The sequence below is a fragment of the Aquila chrysaetos genome, chromosome 8 (assembly GCF_900496995.4).
Source record: "Aquila chrysaetos chrysaetos chromosome 8, bAquChr1.4, whole genome shotgun sequence".
In the NCBI taxonomy this organism is placed as follows: domain Eukaryota; kingdom Metazoa; phylum Chordata; class Aves; order Accipitriformes; family Accipitridae; genus Aquila; species Aquila chrysaetos.
This window is the reverse complement of record NC_044011.1, coordinates 46871039-46890734: the sequence shown is the minus strand read 5'-3', so window position 1 is coordinate 46890734 and position 19696 is coordinate 46871039. Positions and strand designations below refer to the sequence as shown.

The following is a 19696-nucleotide window of genomic DNA, read 5'->3' as shown; positions in this document are numbered from 1 at the left end:
ATGCCGCAGCATTTGCTAAAAGCCAGGACAAGCACCGTGGTTTCCCCTTGCCAGAATAACAGTAAAATAATGAAATTAATAATAATGAAACCCCATTTGATATCATTCCTTGCAGCTTTAAGCTAATTTCTTGCAAAAATGGGCATTTTTTAGCAAAAAGCTGTAATGTCATTGTCAGCCCCAGCTCTGAAGCAGCTCTTGCATGCAAGCGGCAATTGGAAAAAGCCCAAATTGAATGATTATTTGAATATTTAGTGCAACATTTTGGGAAGGGAAGGGCGCCACAATGGAGGATATGGGGGAACAGGGCAGTGTACCACAACCTCCCAGATGGGCAGAATTTTGCAAATCATACTTATAAAATTATCATTTCAAAATAAGCCCAAGATAACGATCTCTCTCTAATTTGCCCAGCTGTAATGGAAATAAAACTGCACTTATTTCTTGCAATAAAAATATTTTTCCCTCTTTTCTACCCATTTTCCTATTCCACATCACTTCCCTGGTGTCCGGCTTGTTTTCAACTGTTGAACAAAATGCCAACAAAGGGGATTTTTTTCACTTTTTTATTCAATTTCCCTTCATTTTGATGCATTTCTTCAAGAAACCTATTACTTCGTGTAAGAAAAAAGATTTTTCTCTGGACTAGTGACATGCAACAACACCAGAAAAGGCGACCATGCAAATGTGGTCAGGTTGCAAAAAGGCGTAGCTCCTCTTTTCCTTGCAATAAAACTACAGAGATGGTAATTTGAACCCACAAATCAATTAATTTTACATCAAGACATGGTGTGGGTGCATCATTCAACGGGGAGTGTCCATGTCTATGCATTTCCCATTGCTGGGGGGAAAAAAAATGTCATTTTTGGTCCATTTTTTTTGCTTTTCCCCATTACATTCATGCATCTATCAGCTTTTTACCCATCAGTCACCACCGATTTGCCTGTGCAGTGGTTCTAAATAAACTCTGCTTTCCCTGCATGCTTTTGCCATTAAAAATCCCTTGCTGCATTTTCCCTTCCCATGATGCCGAACCCAAAACGTTGTAACCACTGCCTCTACTGCATGTTATTTTTGTCCTCTCCATTGATGATCTGAATATTATTTATCTGGAAGTTTTGCTGCAATTGCTGTGCATTTTTGCTTCACCTCCCAGACATTCCTTTTCATAGCTAAATTAAATTAAAAAATGTAAATATGACTGTAAAATACTTGTACTTTGTTTTAATATCCCTTCCCCATCTCCAGCCTTTGGGGGGAAATGGTTTTCTGTTTGAAAAATGAGGATTTCTCAGTGTACAGAAAGCAAAACCTGGTTGCTTTTGCATGCACTTGGACTTGGCTTTTGCTAAGTGTCCGGCTAACAAATACAGTGGAAATATTAATATAAAACCAAATATGGACCTTGAAGAACATCAAAAAGCAGTCAGATACAGCCAGAGGCGACCAGAGGTTTGGACCAGCCTGAAGACCTCCAGCTTTCCTCTCCTGCTTTATTTTTCCACAATTCCTCCAAAAGAAGGGCATCCAGAAGACCATTTTTGGAAGTACATTTGGAAGAAATAATTTGGGATATCAGAAAATGGGAACAAGAAACTGCCGTTTCCAGATAGTGGTCAAAGCCATTTTCAACAGCATTTTATGACGACAAAAATTGCATTTTTTTGGTGGCATAGAGGAAAACTGTCCCAAAACACCAGCTTAGTGGTGTCCAAAAAGGGAGAATACTGATAATTATTAGAAAAAAGATAGGAAAGAAATTCCTGGTATTTCTGCAATGGCACTGTGAAACCAAGGGCACCCAATGGAAGTGGAGGCTCTGCCTTAAAATAAATGTAGATATCTCCAAGAAGATTTAAAAAATCTATTTTGCATACTAATCGCCTTGGATAGCAAATGCCAGCCAAATTATATTAAGCTTGCGATTTTGCTGCAGTAGAAAATATTTTATATTTTAGGACTCAAAGAAGTTGAAATGTTTCCAGCAATTTTGAAACTTGAGTGTAAAAAGTGCATCACTAGGTGTCTCTGCAGATCCACATCTCGGCACTGACCTTCCGTAGCTCTATGGCAAAACACGATTTCTCTGAATTAAAAGTCACTTTAATAAAGAAAAAGACCTGGTACATATTGCATTGCACAAAATACCCCCTTTCTTACAATAAGGCAAGTGTCAAAGGCTCAGGGCCCAAGTGTAAATGCTAAATTTCAGCACTACTTGAGTTGACGTCCTTCCCCTTGCGCTTCACGATGCAGCAGTTTATTTTTGGGTAGCACACACATGCGTAAAAATTTCTGTCTCATCCTAACTTTGTGAAATTTGTTTGTGCTTGATTAAAGCTGGGGAAAATTGGAGTTAGTTGGAGAAAAAAGAAACCCATGAGTTTGCCGAGAAAGAGCTGGCCAAACTCTAACTCATGTAAGAAGATTCGTAAGCCTCCTTCGTGGATGGACGGAGATGAGAAAAAAGTTGGCTTTAAATAACAGAGAAATCCAGGCTTGTCCACAGGGCAAACTTGGCTAAATTAAGATCTATACGGAGAAGTCCTGCATCGAGTCAGGCCAACCCAACTGTCGGCCTCCAACCACCAGGAAGATGGAGAAGGAATTAGAGAGGAAAAAATGCTGTCCTGAAAATGCCCATTTAAACACTGCCGATCTGCTGCAATTCTCGCTTGAAACGAGAGCTGAAAATTGCAAGATTTAATCCAATTTAAACATCCCTGGCAGTGCTGTGGTTCCCAATGTGATTGGCTTTGCAGTGGTTTTTTTCGTGCACGTGGAGTCAACTGGAGAGCAGTGAGGACCACTTTGATGTTGAAGGAAAGTTGAACTGATTTACATTAAGCTCTGGGTTAAATTGGCTTTCCCCCAACTCCATGCAACAAGCACCTCCACTCTCCCATCCCTGTCTGAAAAGCTCAAAGAGTATTCATTCAATGAAGGGAAGGAGTTAAAAGGGTCTGATGAGAACTCAAGAGAAAGAAATTAAGCCAAGTGAAAAACAACCAAGAAAAATGGAAGGGGAATTGCTTGGTGGACTTGCAGGCCAAAGAGGCTAAAACTCCCTCCACAAAACAAAGTGAAGCACAAAATGAGAAAGCAGTGGAGAAAACAGGGTAGGAAAATGTCTGTAAAGTAACAAAGGTTCAGGGAAGGCTCACCACATCATAGGAAAAAATTAACTTTTCACCCAAACTTGGCCAACGCCAGGAGTCATCTCTAGAGTTGACATAAGGTGACATAAGAAGATTTCAGCAACAGTCAAAACACCTTTTTGGGTGCTCTCTCATCTTTCCATCACCTCCAGACATTTTTGCATTTCCAGAAATCCTCACATTTTTCATCTTAGAAAGCACAAATAACACCAAGCCAAGGGCCATTCTTTCTGAATACACCACGGAAATCCAACCACAATCTTCCCACGATGACATTTTGACAGTTCCGGACATTGTTTTCTCAGGTTTGGTTGACATCCTTGTTATTGCGTATCCATAATTTTTTAAGCAGGCTGTCCTGTGGTAAAAAACTTTGCAAAAAACGGAAATACTTCACTTGCACGACCAACCTGGTGCATCTCCTCACAAAATGATCAATGCCTTTCCCATACCCTGAGAAAACCTATTTTCCAAGAAACCTTGTTCATTGATATTAATCTCATTTCCGTTACTCAGATTTTTAAAAAAAATTCCTAAATTAGTGGCCCCTTCACTGTTTTACCTGCCCTCAGCATGAGACTAATAGGACAATAATTAGTGATATCATCCCACTTGCCATTTTTTAAACACTGATCCCATGATTCTTCAGCTCTCTGGAGCATCCCCAGCCCTTACAGCTCAGCTGATGGATAGAGAGTATTTCCACCCTTTTTTTTTAACCCTTATCCCTGCAAACTCAAGTATACTCAATAAGTCAAAGCACTCGGGCACTTGACATTGCTTAGTTGCATAATCAGAAAAAATTTGCCATTGTATCATCAGTGGTATGTCATCCTCATCCAATGACCAGATGAGATGGTGGCTCCTTCTGGTCTATCACTGTGAATATTGTGGCTCCCATTGCCTGCTGAAAATCCCTTCGTCCTTGAGCAAACATTTCTTCTCCAGTTGGGTTGTTCCTGGGTGCGTTCCCATTTATTTAGCAACTGCCTTCAAATCCTCACTTGAATTTCTCAACTTTCAAGTCTCGCCTGGAAAGGAAATGTCGGCAGCTCCGGGTTTGCAGGAATCAGAGGTGCTTCGTACCTCTCCATGGGCCTGATTATTTTCCAAAGACTTGTGCTAATTTTCTGATACGATCCCCACCTCTTTGTGAGGCACTAAATCCTCATTACTTTTCCTGACCGATGCATTCTAATTAGATCAACACTTAAAAAAAAAAAAAAAAAAAAGGAAAAGAGCTAAAAAAAAATCACAATAGCCACAGGACGGCTTTCCATCTCATTAACTCCCTCACTTATTATTTTCATTAAAATTACTGATAAAAAACGTGCATCTCCATTTGCTGGGACCGGGAGCTTCGTCGGCTCATATCTAACATCTCTCTCATCACCCGGGATGCGAGCTGTTGCCATGGCGACGCACAATAATAGAAACTAATAAATTACAAACGAGATGCTCGTTGAGCAATTATTGTTCTCTTTTATGCAAGTGTCTTGCTAATTTTGATCATAAGGAATGCTACCATAAAGCAGTGAAGGGATAATAAGTCCATTTCTAGAGATTATTAGAAAATAGAGAGAGGATGGGGTTTTTTAGATCAATGATTAAGTCGTTTGGTGCTTTCAGGAAACCCAAATAAGAAATAAAACTTTTTGGGGGCTTTTCCCTCCCTGTGCTGGGCCACAAGCATCGTATTGGGAGCTTTGAACTCTGCAGCACTTGGAGCTGAGCTGCCAAAATCACGTTTTTTTTTCCTTACCACCATGCTAAAAATGCCCTGAAAAGCCCTAAAAAAGCCCCCCCCCCCGGCTTATTTTGAGTTGGCTGCAGATATTTCTGGGGGCATTGTACAGCCCCAAATTTCATTCATCCCCCAAAAAATTGAGTGTCTGAGAGAGAAAAATCCCCAGGGGACACTCAATATTGCATCAAGGAAGTTTTTTGGGATGCAGCCAGCCAACATTTATTCCCTGCACTGCAAATGCATGTGAAAATCCCAATCCGTGGGCAACTTTTTTTCCAAACATTAAGTTAAAATCCCTTATTTTGCCCCAAAAGCCACCAAGGTGCCGCTTGGCTTGGCCACTTCAGTTGATATTTCTGCAGTTCTTGGGCATCTCCTTGTACTTTCCCACTGTGCTTGAGGCACCAAATGTTTTCTTCTCCCAGCTAAAACCAAAATTATGCAAAAAAAAAAAAAGTCAAGGTGGGACTGGGGGAGAACTGCAAGATATGCCAGGGCAAATAAGGAGCAGCAAAGCCAAAAAGGGTTCTCTCCCTTTTGCAGAGACACAAACATTGGGGTTGCAGTTCTGCCAAAGCCATAAAAAAAAGGCCATGAAAAAAGCATTTTAAAAAATATCACCACAGCATCACTTATTGCACCATATGTGCAAGATATGGGTTTTTTTTAAATTATTTTCCTCAATTGGGGATGAATTTCTAGAAGGCCACAAGAGTTGTAGAGCAACCCTCAAACCTCGTTGGCCCAACTTGCCTGTTAGCCAACATGCAATGATGGTGATTATAAGTGATTTTTAAGGAGTTACCTGAGGGTGGAGGCTGATGGAAGAGGGGTTGGGGGAATAGGGCCCCCCCAGGTCATTCCTGAGTAGGTTGTCGCTGTGCATCTTGGTTTTGAGGCATGTGATGTAGCGGTTGCAAAAGTCCTTGCACAACTCATTGACCTTCTCCAGCTCCAGGAGGTGGATGCGCAGCACCTGGATCGCCTTCACCATCTATGCAAGGGCACACAATGGCAAAGTTAAAATAATTTTTCTCCTCGACGCATCAGAAAAAGAACCCAAAAAATCAATATTCTCACCCAAAATCTAACCTGGAACTGATCCCTACAGTAGGATTAAATGCACTTCCTTTCTCAACACACCAAAAAAAGCAAAAAAATCAGTATTCTCACCCAAAACCCATCCCAGAGCCCATCCTTCTGCACCTCCACACTTTTCCCTCCCCATCAATCATATCTCTGAAATCCCAAGAAGACAAAATTCACAAAAATTACTGTTGCCTTTGTGGGAATTGCTCCCCATGCCCCAAAAAAGTCCAAGCCAAAGCTCTCGATGTCAAAAAGTGTTTGGGTATTCTCCGGAGGCCACTTCTTCTAACAAGATTATGGGGCTGCAACTCCGCCGTAAGCTGTTGCCAGTGCAAAGCCTGGGCCTCATTAAAACGTACCCCATAAATGTTAAAAAATTTACACATAAAACATTCCTCTTGCCGAGCTGAAACCTTAAGTTTTACAGCCGCTGTTTGAAATCTTGCATAATATATAAAATTTCAGCTATTCACTCCGGGGCAATAAATCTGGTTTTATGTAACAAAGCGTCTTTGCATTTCAAAGGGTGTTTTTAACTTGCAAATTTTAGTGGTCATCTTTACAAACTGTGAGTCGCCACGGTTGGGAAACATCCCGAAAAATCCAGGGCCAAACTCGGGTGGCGGCTCCATGATGGAGAAAGCGAATTTTTGGTTGGCGAACAACAGGGATAATGGGCTGTGGCTGGAAAAATCCTTTTTTTTCTTTTTTTTGCCTTTTTTCACTTTTTTTTACTCCTCCGCAGTTGGCGCAGGCAAAGCGCAAGGTGGAGGCATCGCGCCCCGGCTCTCCGCATCCTCCCAGGGCTCAACGGCCATGAAAGTCAATATTCAAGGGCAAAGGCAAGAAGACCTGACACATATATGTATAAAAAATAAATCTCTCAATTATCTCAGCTCATTTGCTTAGGGTCTCATTTTATGTCCCTGCTCCGCTGCGTCGTATATCTGTCCGGATAAAGAGTTACAGTCCGATGGCATACGTGCGCGGGGTTGTAAAAAATACAGATGCTGAATTAATTGACTGTGTGGCACTCGGCAGCTGATTGAGTTGATAATGGTGAGATCTGACCTTTTTCTAATTTCTAATTATGTGCATCTCAGTGGTGAGGAATACATGACTCTTATTCTAATGATAGCTAATGCCGATGGCCTTTTCATCCCTGTTTTGCCATCGCCGATTTCCAGGGAATCGGTGGCATTGAAAAAAAACCCACCTCCAAAATAACCAAAAAAAAGGACAATGCAAATAGGAAAAAAGCGTCATCTCAGGAACAGGTTGAAATGTTGAGTTTTGAGCACTGCAAGACTTTTTCATCCAAAATTCCCTCCAGTTGGTGCTTCCCACCAACAGGAACGGTCCTTCTTCAGCATCACATTAACCATCTCCTCTGTCTTGATGGAGGCCAACCACACTGAGCAATTTGGATGGCTTTTGGAGAAGTTCTGGGCATTGGATAGAATATATACATACAGATATGTCCTAGAAATAGGGAAAAAATACATACATATATATATATATATATATATATATATGAAAACTAATACAAATATATCCAGTGCTGCAAGGTCATACGTGGGATCAATGTAACAGCCTACAGCCAGATTTCACCTTGGCAGCAAGAACTGCTCCAAAACATGCCCAAAAAACATGATTGATGTGGGGTTTTTTAAGACACCATCAAAAAAAACCAGTGAAAATAACCTCTGTGGACATAGCTCCTGCACTGACCGTTTGCTGGAGATGTTTCATCTTGATATGTGTAGGAATAGGTTTTCCTCCCCCAGATTTTTAGGGTTTTTTTTTTTGCTTCAGCTGGCTCCATCCCTCTCCTCTTGCTATATCATTGCACCCATTTTTATGTAATTTAATGCAATAGGGGGTTTTTGGTGCACCTCAACATTTGATGCATGTTCAGTCCCAAAACTGAAATAATCCAAAACACTGCTTTTTTTGTTTGCTCGTCCCAGGGCGATTTCTGTTCTTGGCTATAAGACATTGCAAAATGGGCTTAGTAATCTGCAAACAGGACTTTACATGGCCTGCAATTTTTTTGGAGGGCTTTCCACAGACTGCTAAGCTACTCTTGATTTAGGGATGTTGCAAAACTCTCTTCCACAAGCTGAAATTGGGCACAAAAGATGCAGGATTTTAATCCATCTTGAAACCATTTCTTGCTTTTTTTAGGAAAGCAGTAGTTTTTGCTCTTGGACGAGCATTGCTTGTTCTTCTTCCCTTCGTGACAGGTCATCAGACAAAATCACCTCCTTCATATCTGTAATACTTGGAAAAAGCTACCTGTGAATTGCCTGATTTTGCTTCTTTTCTGGGATGGAAATCCCTCTGCTACATGTCCCAGGGGACATGCCAACCCCCGGGAAAGGTGTTTTGCTCTTTGCATCATCAGAGGTGGGCAAAATTGCCTCTTAAAAATTTGCTTGTGGAGCACTGGGAGGGTGCACCAGGATGGTGCCATGGACCTGTCGGCCAACATGCTTGCCGTGGAGACCACATGTGGAGGCTTCCTGGACAAAATAATGGGATTTGGGAATGTTTCCTGAGGTCCCAGCAAGAGAAAAGCTCCATCCCAAGCAGAGTCTTCTGAGGCACCTTCCAGCAGCAATGGGTATGGTAGGAAATTTTGGTTGCTATGACAGGGAAGCCACCAAAACCAGTCCAAAGTGTCCTAAACCATTGATATGCATCATCCTTTTTTGGAAAAAGCTCTTATTTTGCCTTGCTTCTAGGACAAGAGCTGTCCATCACACTTGAAACAAGATGGTGCCAGACAAGAATGTAGATGCTATTGCATGTTGCACCGAAGAGCAGTAATTCCTGGAGAGATTGCAGGTTTTGGGGCACAAACCAGCCATCAATCATGGCAGGAAACACATTGACCCCATGGCCTTTGTGTGAGAAAACTAGCCAAAAATTGGGCAGGGGTTTGTTCTCACAGGGGATCTTATGGAAAAGGTCTCAGAGAAGGTCCTGGAGAAGGTCTCACAAGGTCTATGGAGAACACTGCCAAGATGGCCAACACTACAAACGGAGTCCAAAGACGTTGCCCAAGGTGGTAGATCTTCATAATTTGTTCATCACCCCCTACCTTCTCCCCGCCCCCTAAAAACCATCTGCCAAGCCCCATCTGCCTCTACCAGGTTGTCCAGCTCAGGGTCATCGCTGAAGAAGGGCTTGTGCTCCTGCTCCTGCTGGTGAACGAAGTTCTCAATGTCAACGTCGAAGCTGGCCGAGGTGATGCACTCGGAGCCCTGCGTTGCCTGCTCACACTTCTCAAAGAGCAGAGTCAGCAGCGGGAACAGTGGGTGCCTGCAGAGGACAAAGGAGACCCCCCATAATGCTCACTGTTTTAGGTCCCATGTCCATTTTTATCCCACACCGTCCATCCATTCCCTCCCAGCTTGCAAGAGCCTGGTGGTGTGAACCTCACTCCCAAGCCCATACTGGAAGTGCTCCCTCTAAACCTTTTCCAACAACCAAAAGCTTAAAAATTGCAAAATTCACCATCTTCACCAGGAAATTACTTCTCCCAACGTCTCAGTGCTTTCCATCATTGCCCCAAAGCCATCATTTCCAAAATGTTTTGCCATGGGCAAAAAGGTTTGGCTTCGGGGTGGTTATCATCTTGGAGCCCTCTGCTGTCCTGGTGGCTTTGCATTTTGAAGATCGACATCAGCACCCACTCATTGATGGTAATATTTTACCCCAAAATGTCTCTCGGTTGGAGGTGCTGGATGGGGATGACCTGGTATTTTTAGGTGCCCACAGCATCCTATAGACAACCTTGCTATAGGTTGCTTCTCCACCAAGAGGTCTCTTTGCACCTCTATCAAGCATAGCCATGTCCATCCACAAAGATGGGTCAAATCTCACTTCTTTCTTACCACAAAATGACTCTTAGAAAGCAAAGATTTGCAATTCTTCTTGCAAATCCACGATTCGCTCTAATGATTAGACAACAGGCTTGCAATTCTTGCAAATCCACAATTTGCTCTAATGATGATGCTAAATCATTGCAATATAAAATGCAAATATACATACAATACCAAAGCACGTGGAGAAGGGGATGAAGACCATGAGTTAGTGCAACCTTCAATGAGCCTCTCCAGCTGTGCAAATTAAAAAAAAAAAAAAAGGAAGTATTTATGGAGTCTTTCAGGGGAGAAATGCAAAATGCTGCTCCAGGGATGGTGTCCCCCAGCACCCCAGTTATCCCAGCAAAATGGGATTTGCTCCACCATTTTATCTCCAAAAGATGGTCCAAAAGATGATTATGAATCACTTCCCACTGGTCTTTTCCGAGCTGGAGTCAGGCGAAGGGGTTAAACCCCTCGGCTAAGTCTTCATTTGCAGCTGCTAATACCGCAACATATTATAGTTTAATCTGTCCTGATCCCAGTTTAATGCAAGATTCGCTGAGGCTGGAGCAGAGAATGGGGGGGGGGAAATAATTTCATAATTTCAGCAGCCCCGCCGGGGCTTAGCCGAGGGATATGAAAGGCAAATTCCAGGCAGTGGGCTGAATTATTGGGACTTATGAACCGGTGGCTCAGCGGCAGGTGCCCACTGCCATTTCCAGAGCCGCTCCATCAATTAGGAGCAAAGGCACGGAATTACCCCAAGGATGGGGGGGAAGGTTGCGGGGGGGACACTGCAGCCCCTGAAGAATTTGTAGCCCCTTTGCTTTGAGGGGTTACATCGACCAAGTGGGGGATTAAGACCGTTGCCGGCATCACCCGGCACTGCTCAGTATTTATAATTGGGGCAGTGCTGCTATTGACCCCCATGAACGTCTTGTAGCGCTGGCAGGGAGGAGGAGGGGGAGGCACGTGGCTGAGGGGGTGATGGTTTGTTTTTCAGTTGGAAATAAAATAAAATAAAGTAAAATCAAATCCAATCAAATAACTAAAAACTTAAAATAAAACCTAAAAATAAATAAAAATTAAAATAGAACAAAAAAACCCCAAACAAAACCACATAAAATAAAATAAAATGAGATAAAATAAAATAATAAAATAAAAAAAATAAGGAGGAGGTGCAAAAGCCCCAGGGATGGTGTAAGGGAGAGCACCAAGGCCTGTAGTAGAGTGCGGTGTCAAGGAGCGGTGAAATTTGGGGTTCTGTCATAAGCTATATGCTGAATCGTTGCAATTTTTTTTCCCTTTTGTATGCCAAAAAAATGCAGTTTTCTCTATTTCCAGCATTTCTGTGGCCACGACAGGCAGGAGAATAGAACAGCCACCATGGGCGTTTGCAGGCGGAGGTCACGGCATGAAAATTGAGAGCTGGATCTCATCCTTGTTACAAAATTTGAGGGGGGAGGGGGAAGGCGGATGAACAGGGAAACAGGAGGGTTTTCCCCATCACAAGTATTATGGAGGTAGAAGATCACTCCCATGGCACAAGGAAGAGTTTTGAGGTGGAAAAATCTGCTTTTGCTGAATATGGTTTTGCAAAAACCTCTTTTTTTCATTCCAGGGAATCCTCCAAATAAAAGGTCTGAACCAGCCCTGACATTTTCCTGCAGGAGAGCGGTCGTTTGCAGCCACTAATAAAAAGGATTCGACATGGACTAATAAAGAGAAATGAATTCCTCTAATGGCCTAATGGCCTAATTTCGCACCTTCAGCAGGGCTCTGCCCGCGAGCCAGCGGCACCATGGCCACATCGCAACAGGAATTTTTTTTTTTTGCGCAGCTCCAATATACCCCTTTCCCCCTCCAAAAAAAAAAAAAAAAACCCCAAACAAAACAAAACAAAAAAAAACCACCAAGAAAATAAACTTAATCCAAAGAAATTCAGACATTTCCCACTTGGAAAAATCCAGTTTGCGGGGATGGGTAGTTTAAGCATCAGTTCCTATGGGAGCATTGTCTTTACTGGTCCAAAATCCATCAGGAAGTCCCAGGCCCGCTGTTGCATAAAGTCAAGAAAATACTTTAGCTGGGAAGAAATTGCAGCAGAGAAGTGATTCTGCTGGACCCATCCCTGTGAAGATGCTCCCACACCAAGCAGGAGATGGAGGAGGATTAATTTTTTTCCCTTTTTTGTATTCTTTTTATGGATGATAAACTTCCCGCTAGAGCATAAAACCCAGCGGGGTGACTTGTCCAGCGTTTTTTATACTTCCCATTGCATTTTCCCAGCGATTTCCCCCCAGGTTGATTGACCGACACTTACCACCGATGCCTTCGGCCTTGGTGCAATTATCGAAAATTAACAAAAATCCATCATTTTGGGTGGAGGGTATGGCCCTGGAAGGCCTAAAATAACCTGTGTGCATTTGATAGCTAATGACATACACAGAATCCATATTAACCGCTGTATAGGTGAATATTCAGATTTTGCATGTAGCAAAAAAAGGCTTGTTGGGTGTCTTTTTAGAGATAAAAATGTATTTGGGGAGTAGTTTTGGCTGGTACCTGAAAATAAGCATCCAGGTTTGGACAACCGACTCTACATGTGGGACCAGCCAACAACTTTTTCCCCACTTTTCTGGGTGGAAAATACCTCCAAAAAAGTATTTCTGGCATTTTTTTTGATCTTCAGATTAAGGCTGTTAAAGCTCCAAAGGGTTTTTTCTGTTTTTCATTATCCCACGAATGCTGCAAAAATCCTCGCAGAAGTGCAAAGAAAAGGGGTGGGGAGGTTCTTGAATGACCTCTTTTGCCTTGAGAAAATTATTTCCATCGTTGGAAAAAGTCTTGAGACCTGCTGCAAATAATCCTTTGTGTTTTCCTGGGAAACAGGTGGATTTATTCCATGCCTTCGTCCACCTTTCCAGACCTTTTGGACTGGTAATATTTGAATATTTGGAGTCAAAGTGGTTTAATTCCTTCGCTTCCGAGCTGCAATTTTTTGGTTCACAAGACCCGGCAGCCCTGGCCATTAACAGGGGGTTAATCCTTAACCTTAAACCGTAACCCTGATTATATTATAATATTATACGTTACTGTTCCATCATTACTGTGTACATTATAATATCGTAAATAATTACATATCGCTTATGTAATTACATATTACTTATATAATTATACTATTTACATAGTTATAATGTCACTTATTGCAATTATATGATAACATTACTACATATATTACAATATTATATATTATTATCTCCAAAGTGACAAAAAGAAGGGGACCAGAGGGGCTCATCCATCCTGCACCCATTGCTGCCGGCACTCCGTATGGATGCAAGAACTGCGTATTTCAGGTTAATACGTGACTTCGCTCCTTCTGGGTGCTTTTCTGGCCCAAAATCACATGGTTTTGCCAAAAAAAGAAAAAGGCTAATTTGGGGTTTCGGGGTGGGGGGGAATATTTTGGACGGGGGGGAGATGCCGCAAATGAGGTCTATGAAGGAGCTCCACCACCATGCGTTATTATCGATAGTTATTATTGCTAAAAAGGAGCTAATTGCTAATCCCCCCCGTTCCTGTGTGTTAATGAATGCATTAGAATAATAGCAGATTATATTATATTATAATAATGAATGCATCAACGAATCAATGCATTAACCCATGCATTAATTAATGCACCGCCGAATTGATGCATTAATAATGCATTACAATAACTAATGCATTAATGAAATAATGCATTAAGGCATTAATTAATTAATTAATGCGCACTGATATTAGCTTGCATCACCTGTAGACGGCTCGTTTGTCGGCCTCCAGCTGTGCCTGGGGGTCGCCGGCCGCGGCGGATACTGGCGCGTTGGCGGCCGCCGGCGGCGTGGTGAGATGGACAGGCTGTGCCTTGCTGGGCTGCTGGGCTGTGGCCGTCATCTGCGGGGGGGGGGGGGAAATAAAGGAGAGGGAAAAAAGGAAGAAAATAAAACAAAAATGAGGTTTGTTGCACTTTTCCACCAAGTTTTGCAGCCTTCTGCATTCAATTTTTAAAATTTAGGAGGAGGCAGCCCCATGATGGGGCTCTGAGCAGGACGGTTTGGGGGGGTAAAAATATATTTGCATTTCATCTAATCCTGGCAACAGCAGGTTTAGGTTATTCCCACTTTTCCCACTTTTTACTTGGGGAAAATACAGGAAAAAAGTCCCGACATCCTTACTGCACAAGCAGCAAAGCAAAGGCGGGGGGTAATTTATTAAGGGCTGCTTTGCAGAAGTCCCAGATTAAATCAGCTGCAACGGTGCTGCTTGCCAAGGTTTTTTTCAAAGCAGGTATTATTGTCTAGACACACAGGCATTTTAAACTTTCTTCCAAAATTACGTGAGCCTCTTCCAACTTGCCAAGCCCAGGAATGAGTCATTTTTGCGCTGTGAGAAGCCAGCCAAAAAAAATCAACCTTTTTCTCTGCCCGTGCCCAAATCACCCATCTTTAGCCCTGATGCTGCCCCAGATCGCCGACGCAATGGGGATCGCAAGGCACCGGGGCTGGAAATCTACAGGTAAAATTACATCTGCGATGAGATAAATCATTCTGCTACCTAACATTTTGCTTTTTTAAAAAATTGCAATTATTTTAGGTAAATATATGTATTTAAGATGTGAGATGCGTGCGTGCCAGCGCATGTGCAAATCATTGCACATCCTTCCAGCATCACCCCCAAAACTTCCACCTCCACATGTACTGGCTTGCACATATTTAGGTGCAATCTCCACTTAAAATTATCAACTGCATTAAAGAAACCTGAATTATTTGCTGCTGGGCTGCAGATGACACATTGCTTTATCTTCACAAGATTCAATTAAAAAAAAAAAAATTCAAGTAGAATTTTAATCGATTTGGGTTCAAATGCATCAGCAAGCCCCCAAATCCAGTGGTTTTAGCTCAAAATCTCAGTGGAAAATTAATGCAAAGACAGTGCTTCACCTGCTTTGGTGTTGAAATGTAAAAAAAATCAGCATTTGCCTGTTTTCACCAGTAAATCTTCAATCCTCCCTTGAGCTGGGTAGCAAAATGGAGCCTCTGCCTCTTGCTAAATATTATATATATATAATTTATTTATTTGTCTAATATGCTTATGTATTCATATCTGTGTTTTGTTATATAGAAATAAAATATCTATATATATTATGTATTTGTTCAATATATATTTCTGTCTGTTTATATAGAAAGAAAATTTTTATATATTATTTATTTATTTTTCTAACATACTTCTGTATTTATTTCTGTGATTATTTACATATAAATAAAATTTGTGTGTATATACACACACACATACATATATATATAAATACTTATGTGTATGCATGTGTATGCCCACAGTCTTCTCCAGCCAAACCCACCCTTACACTCAGCTTCTTGCCATGAAAAAAGCAGATTTCTTGCCTCTCTTAAAAGCTGCGTAAACCCAAGCCAGGCCAAAACCGCGACACCTTTTGCTTTTAAAATGTTTGACTTTAATATCTCCTGCCTGACCTTTTGCTGTCAATATGGTGCTTTTTTTTTTTTAATCTCCTTTATTGTTCATAACTCCAAAGTTTGGCTCCGGCACCTGGAAATTCACCCACTGCTATTTAATTTCTAACTCCCCCAACCCAGAAGCAGGATTGATTTCCATCCCTCTTCCTTTCCCAGTGCTAAATAAATGAGTGAAAATTTGGGGTTCAATTCCCCGTTCTATCCCAGCAGTTTGGATTTCTCTTTTTCCCCCCTGTTTTCTATCTAAAATCAAACTGCAAGTGGTTTTGGGGATGCTCCAGCCATGCCTTTGAATATCTCCCTGTCCTCTTTCTCTTTTTCCCCTTTTTTATCCCTATTATCTCCCTTGAAAATTACTTTTTGGGGGGAAAAATGGCTTTCCAACCACCACCTTTTTTCCTTTTTTAATTTTTTCCCCTCATTACACTCATTTACTGGGACACCGAAGCCCTTTTCGCGTCCTGCCCCGAAATCCCGCCAAGCTGGCTCTTTCCAGCCGTGTCTGCAACTAATTGGGCTATTACCCAAAAAAAAAAAAAAAAAGACTCCTCTGCGGCTGTTTCAAAGCCATTACCTCACCTTGGACTAAAGAAAATAATAAAAAATTAATAAAAATAATCCCAAGTCGGCAGGAAAAAGAGGGAAAAGGATGCTCGGATGCGAGTATTTGCAGCTGGGCAGGGAGGAAGGAAAAAATGCAGCCAAAAATGGATACACAGGGAGCAGGTGGGGATGGAAAAGGAGGAAAAAGGCAGCAGGTTTCTGGCTAAGGAGCGTGAGCATCTCAGCAGTGGGAAAGTGGGGAAATGTCGGGGAAAAGGGGCTGGATTTGGGTATGAAAGCAAGTGTGGAAAAAAAATGTAGGCAGGGATTTTTTTTTTTTTTTTTTAATGGCCAAAAATAGTTGCAGGAGGGAAAAATGTAAAAAAAAAGGCAAAAATATGAAAGTAAAAAAAATAGTTTAAAAAGAAGTTTAAAAAATTATGTTAAAAAATGTAAAAAAAATGGTTTAAAAGGTTAAAAAATATGTAAAAGCATGTTTAAAATCTTAAAATATGTAAAAATGTTTAAAAAAGTTAAAAATATCTTTAAAAATATGTAAAAAACGTTTTAAAAAGTTTTAAAATTTGTAAAAAATAGGTAAAAATCACATGTAAAAAAAACAATAAAAAAGTCAAAAAAAACCCCATATTTTTGCAAGACTCCCAGTTAAAACAGAGATTTTTGAGGTGCTGCTTGCTTGACGATGCGCATCACTTCCCAGTTATATTCCTTTTTATAGTATATTTCTGGCTTTTTTCACTTCTTTAGGAAGAAAATCCTTTGCCGGAGTTAGCGGCTGCTCCCCAGGCAATGGCGGGGCTTCCCGCAGGTTTAAATGCGATAATCCCTCTTGTTTTAGGGTTTTTTTGAAGACTATGGCCAAATGCGTCATCTCTAGAGAGCAACCACGGTGAAGGTCTTCAAGAAAATCTCCTAAATCATCAATATTTACCCTCTTCCTTAGCGTTTCACAGTGAAATTTCTCTGTTGCCATCATACATGCTGAAAACAGTAGTTCTGAGCCCCAAAACGTGCTGAGGACACCAGGAGTTGGGGGTTTCATTGATCCTACTGAAAAATCAACATCTCCAACCAATTTTTAATCTGTGACTTTTTGAAAATATATTTTTTATAATTTAAAAAATTATATTTTTAAAAATTAAAAAAATTATAACTTTATAATTTTCCATTTTTGACCCTGATGGAACCACCTAAAAAGCACTTCTTGGGAGGAAAAGCTGCTTTTATTGCTTTCTGTGCTGAAAATGCTGAAAAATCAACATCTACACCCAATTTTCAATAATTTTTAAAGATATATTTATATAGTAAGTAAGTAAAGAAATAAAATTTTATCTTTTTTTAATTTTCCATTTTTGTCCCTGATGGAACCACCTAAAAGGCACTTTTTGCAGGGACCAAAGCTGCTTTCATCGCTTTCGGTGCTGAAAATGCCTATTTTTATAACAACCTCTTTTTGCTAACTTTGACAATGAAATGGCTGAAGACTTTCCCTTGGCTTTTGCTTTTAATTTAGTATGGAAAACATGCAGATTTTCAACAGGTTGAGTTGCTTGGCGAGTGTGATCACGCTCAGTATAAATGATGCTCCGTATTACACCCCTTTAGCAGAACCAGGTGATTATTAAAGCATTTTTTTTTCCTCCAAAAGGCAGCTTTTCCCATCATTTCTGCTTCATTTTGTAGATTTCTGACAGTGAGGGTGATCACTTGCATGGCCTCTGCAGTAAAATACTAATGCAAAGCTCCCCAAGCCCCTTTTTTAGCATTTTTCTCCCCAAAATGGTCCCCTTGATGCTAAGGAGCTGGTTGTAGCTCTAATAATTAATTTTTTTTTTTTATTTATCACCAACCATCTCCATCTCTTCCCTGTCTTTGGGGAGAGGAAATTTGTGCAATTTGCTTTTCCAAACCTTAGAAATACCAAATTTTCAGGTAAAAAGCTCATAGCAGTCACAGCATTGAGTGAAAAAAAGCAACTCTTGGCTGTAGCTTTTCCTCCAAACCCACTAAACTGAAGCAAAAACACTTGAGCAACCCCCTCGACGGGAAAAAAAGGAGGGTTTTGAGCAACAATGCTCCTGAGGGTCCCCAAAATGCAATGTATTAAAACAGCGGGGCAGATAAGGGACAGGGATGGGGAAGGTAGGGAGGACATCTCCATAGGATGCTGCGGGAAATCTCGGCTATTTTAAAAGTCCCTTAAATTGCCCATTAGGACTAAAACAGCATCACAGCTCCCTGCTGCGTAAGCAAGAAAGGTGATGTGTTTCGTCGTGGGGAAAAAAAAAGAAATTGGGAAAAAAAACCCTTCTCGTAGCAGAGCAGCGAAGCAAGCAAATGATGACACAGAAGTTGGAGGAGCCATAAAAACCCCACCAAGGTGTCGTTTGTGAGAAGTGACCTTTTCCCACCAAAGGAGACGAGCAGAAAGGAGACCCGGGTGGCTTCAGACGGGGTGTAAAAGTCAATGTATTTATTTTAGCTTGCAGAGAACAGGCTTGATTTTTTTTTTTTTTTTCCCTGGGAGGGGACGTTTCTCCTCTTTTGCAGCCAAGATTTGCAGCAAATGAGGGAAAAATTAAAAATTTCCCATATGAATCCCCCAAAAAAGCTGCTTTGAATGCGGAGCCAGTTCAGCACTCAATCCAGATCATCCCCATTTGGTCACTGTAGCTGGGAAAGTGGAAATGTGATGTGGATTTGCCCCCCCCCCAAAATCTTGGGATGGGCTGTGAGGTGCGGGACCATCTCTGAAATCCAACCTTAACCACCACGTCCAGCCCACTGGGGTGCTCCGGTAGAGTTTCTCTTGGACAAACTCCTCTTCTTATAATAACTTAACTCTGTAATGATGCTTGGAAAAGTTATTTGACCCCTTAAAGCAACATTGTAGATGAAGTCTTTTTTTCCCCCCGCCATGGGTTGCCAAAAAATGCCATAAGAATAAATCAAAAGGCCATTCCTACAGCTAAATCTGTCACGGTTTAACCAGACGTTTCATCTTTCCAGCTTATTAACCTGCTGGCTGCAAACACACCACCGTGTCAGCTTTCCAAGAAGACCCCACGACCCCAAAATAAGCCAGAAAGGGGAAAAAAAACCCATAGTTTGACCCAAACCCCTTCAGTCCTGGAGACTGCATCAAGAGGGGTTTTAATTTTTGCCAGTGTCTGAAATGAACGTTTTGGGGTGAAATATTTTGTAATGGTCATTACTTAGGAAGGCAGGGTAATTAATGCAGGAGTTGGGGGAGTCACGAGGAGTCTGGAGGAGCCCATGGGTGCTGGGGGACACTCACCTGTGGGGTGTCTTGGTAGGGAGGAGGGGGCACCGTCTGGGTGGCCATCATCGTCAGAGCCGGTGCCGGGGAGACATGGTGCATCCTGGGTGGGACTCACATCGAGAACCTGTGGGTGGGAGAAATGCCGCTGGATTAAGGGGGATCTCCCCCTGAAAAGAAATCCCATGGAACAGGAGGAAAAAAGGGACAGAAAGGAGAGGTGACAAGCACTCCAGCACAGTGCTCCACCACCCAGTCCCTGGAAGAAACCCAAGATGATTTGATGACCCTTATCATAATCTGATGATTATTTGAGATTTGTGATTTTGGATAAGGAATGCATCAGGGGTGAAGTGAAGTGGGGTGCTGGCAAGATCTTCCCTGGACAGCAGCCAGGCAAAGGCAGAGTTCTTGGAGATGATGGTTGCCATCAGCAAACCTCATTATATCTTCCC

The 19696-nt window shown here is 41.7% G+C and overlaps 1 protein-coding gene across 5 annotated transcripts in view; it reads right to left on the bottom strand.

The window, feature by feature from the left end:
- Positions 1-19696, bottom strand: part of PKNOX2 (PBX/knotted 1 homeobox 2) — an 87892-nt gene that overhangs the window by 7327 nt on the left and 60869 nt on the right. For 4 of the 5 annotated variants that reach the window (XM_030023038.1, XM_030023040.1, XM_030023041.1 and 1 more), the window contains 5 exons: positions 19260-19368; positions 13660-13799; positions 10059-10121; positions 9150-9321; positions 5711-5899 (listed from right to left, as the gene is read on the bottom strand). In XM_030023038.1, the coding sequence (XP_029878898.1) occupies positions 5711-5899; positions 9150-9321; positions 10059-10121; positions 13660-13799; positions 19260-19343 (648 nt within the window). In that variant the 5' untranslated portion in view covers positions 19344-19368. The remainder of the gene's footprint in view (positions 1-5710; positions 5900-9149; positions 9322-10058; positions 10122-13659; positions 13800-19259; positions 19369-19696) is intronic. The other variant, XM_041125466.1, reaches the window with a different exon arrangement.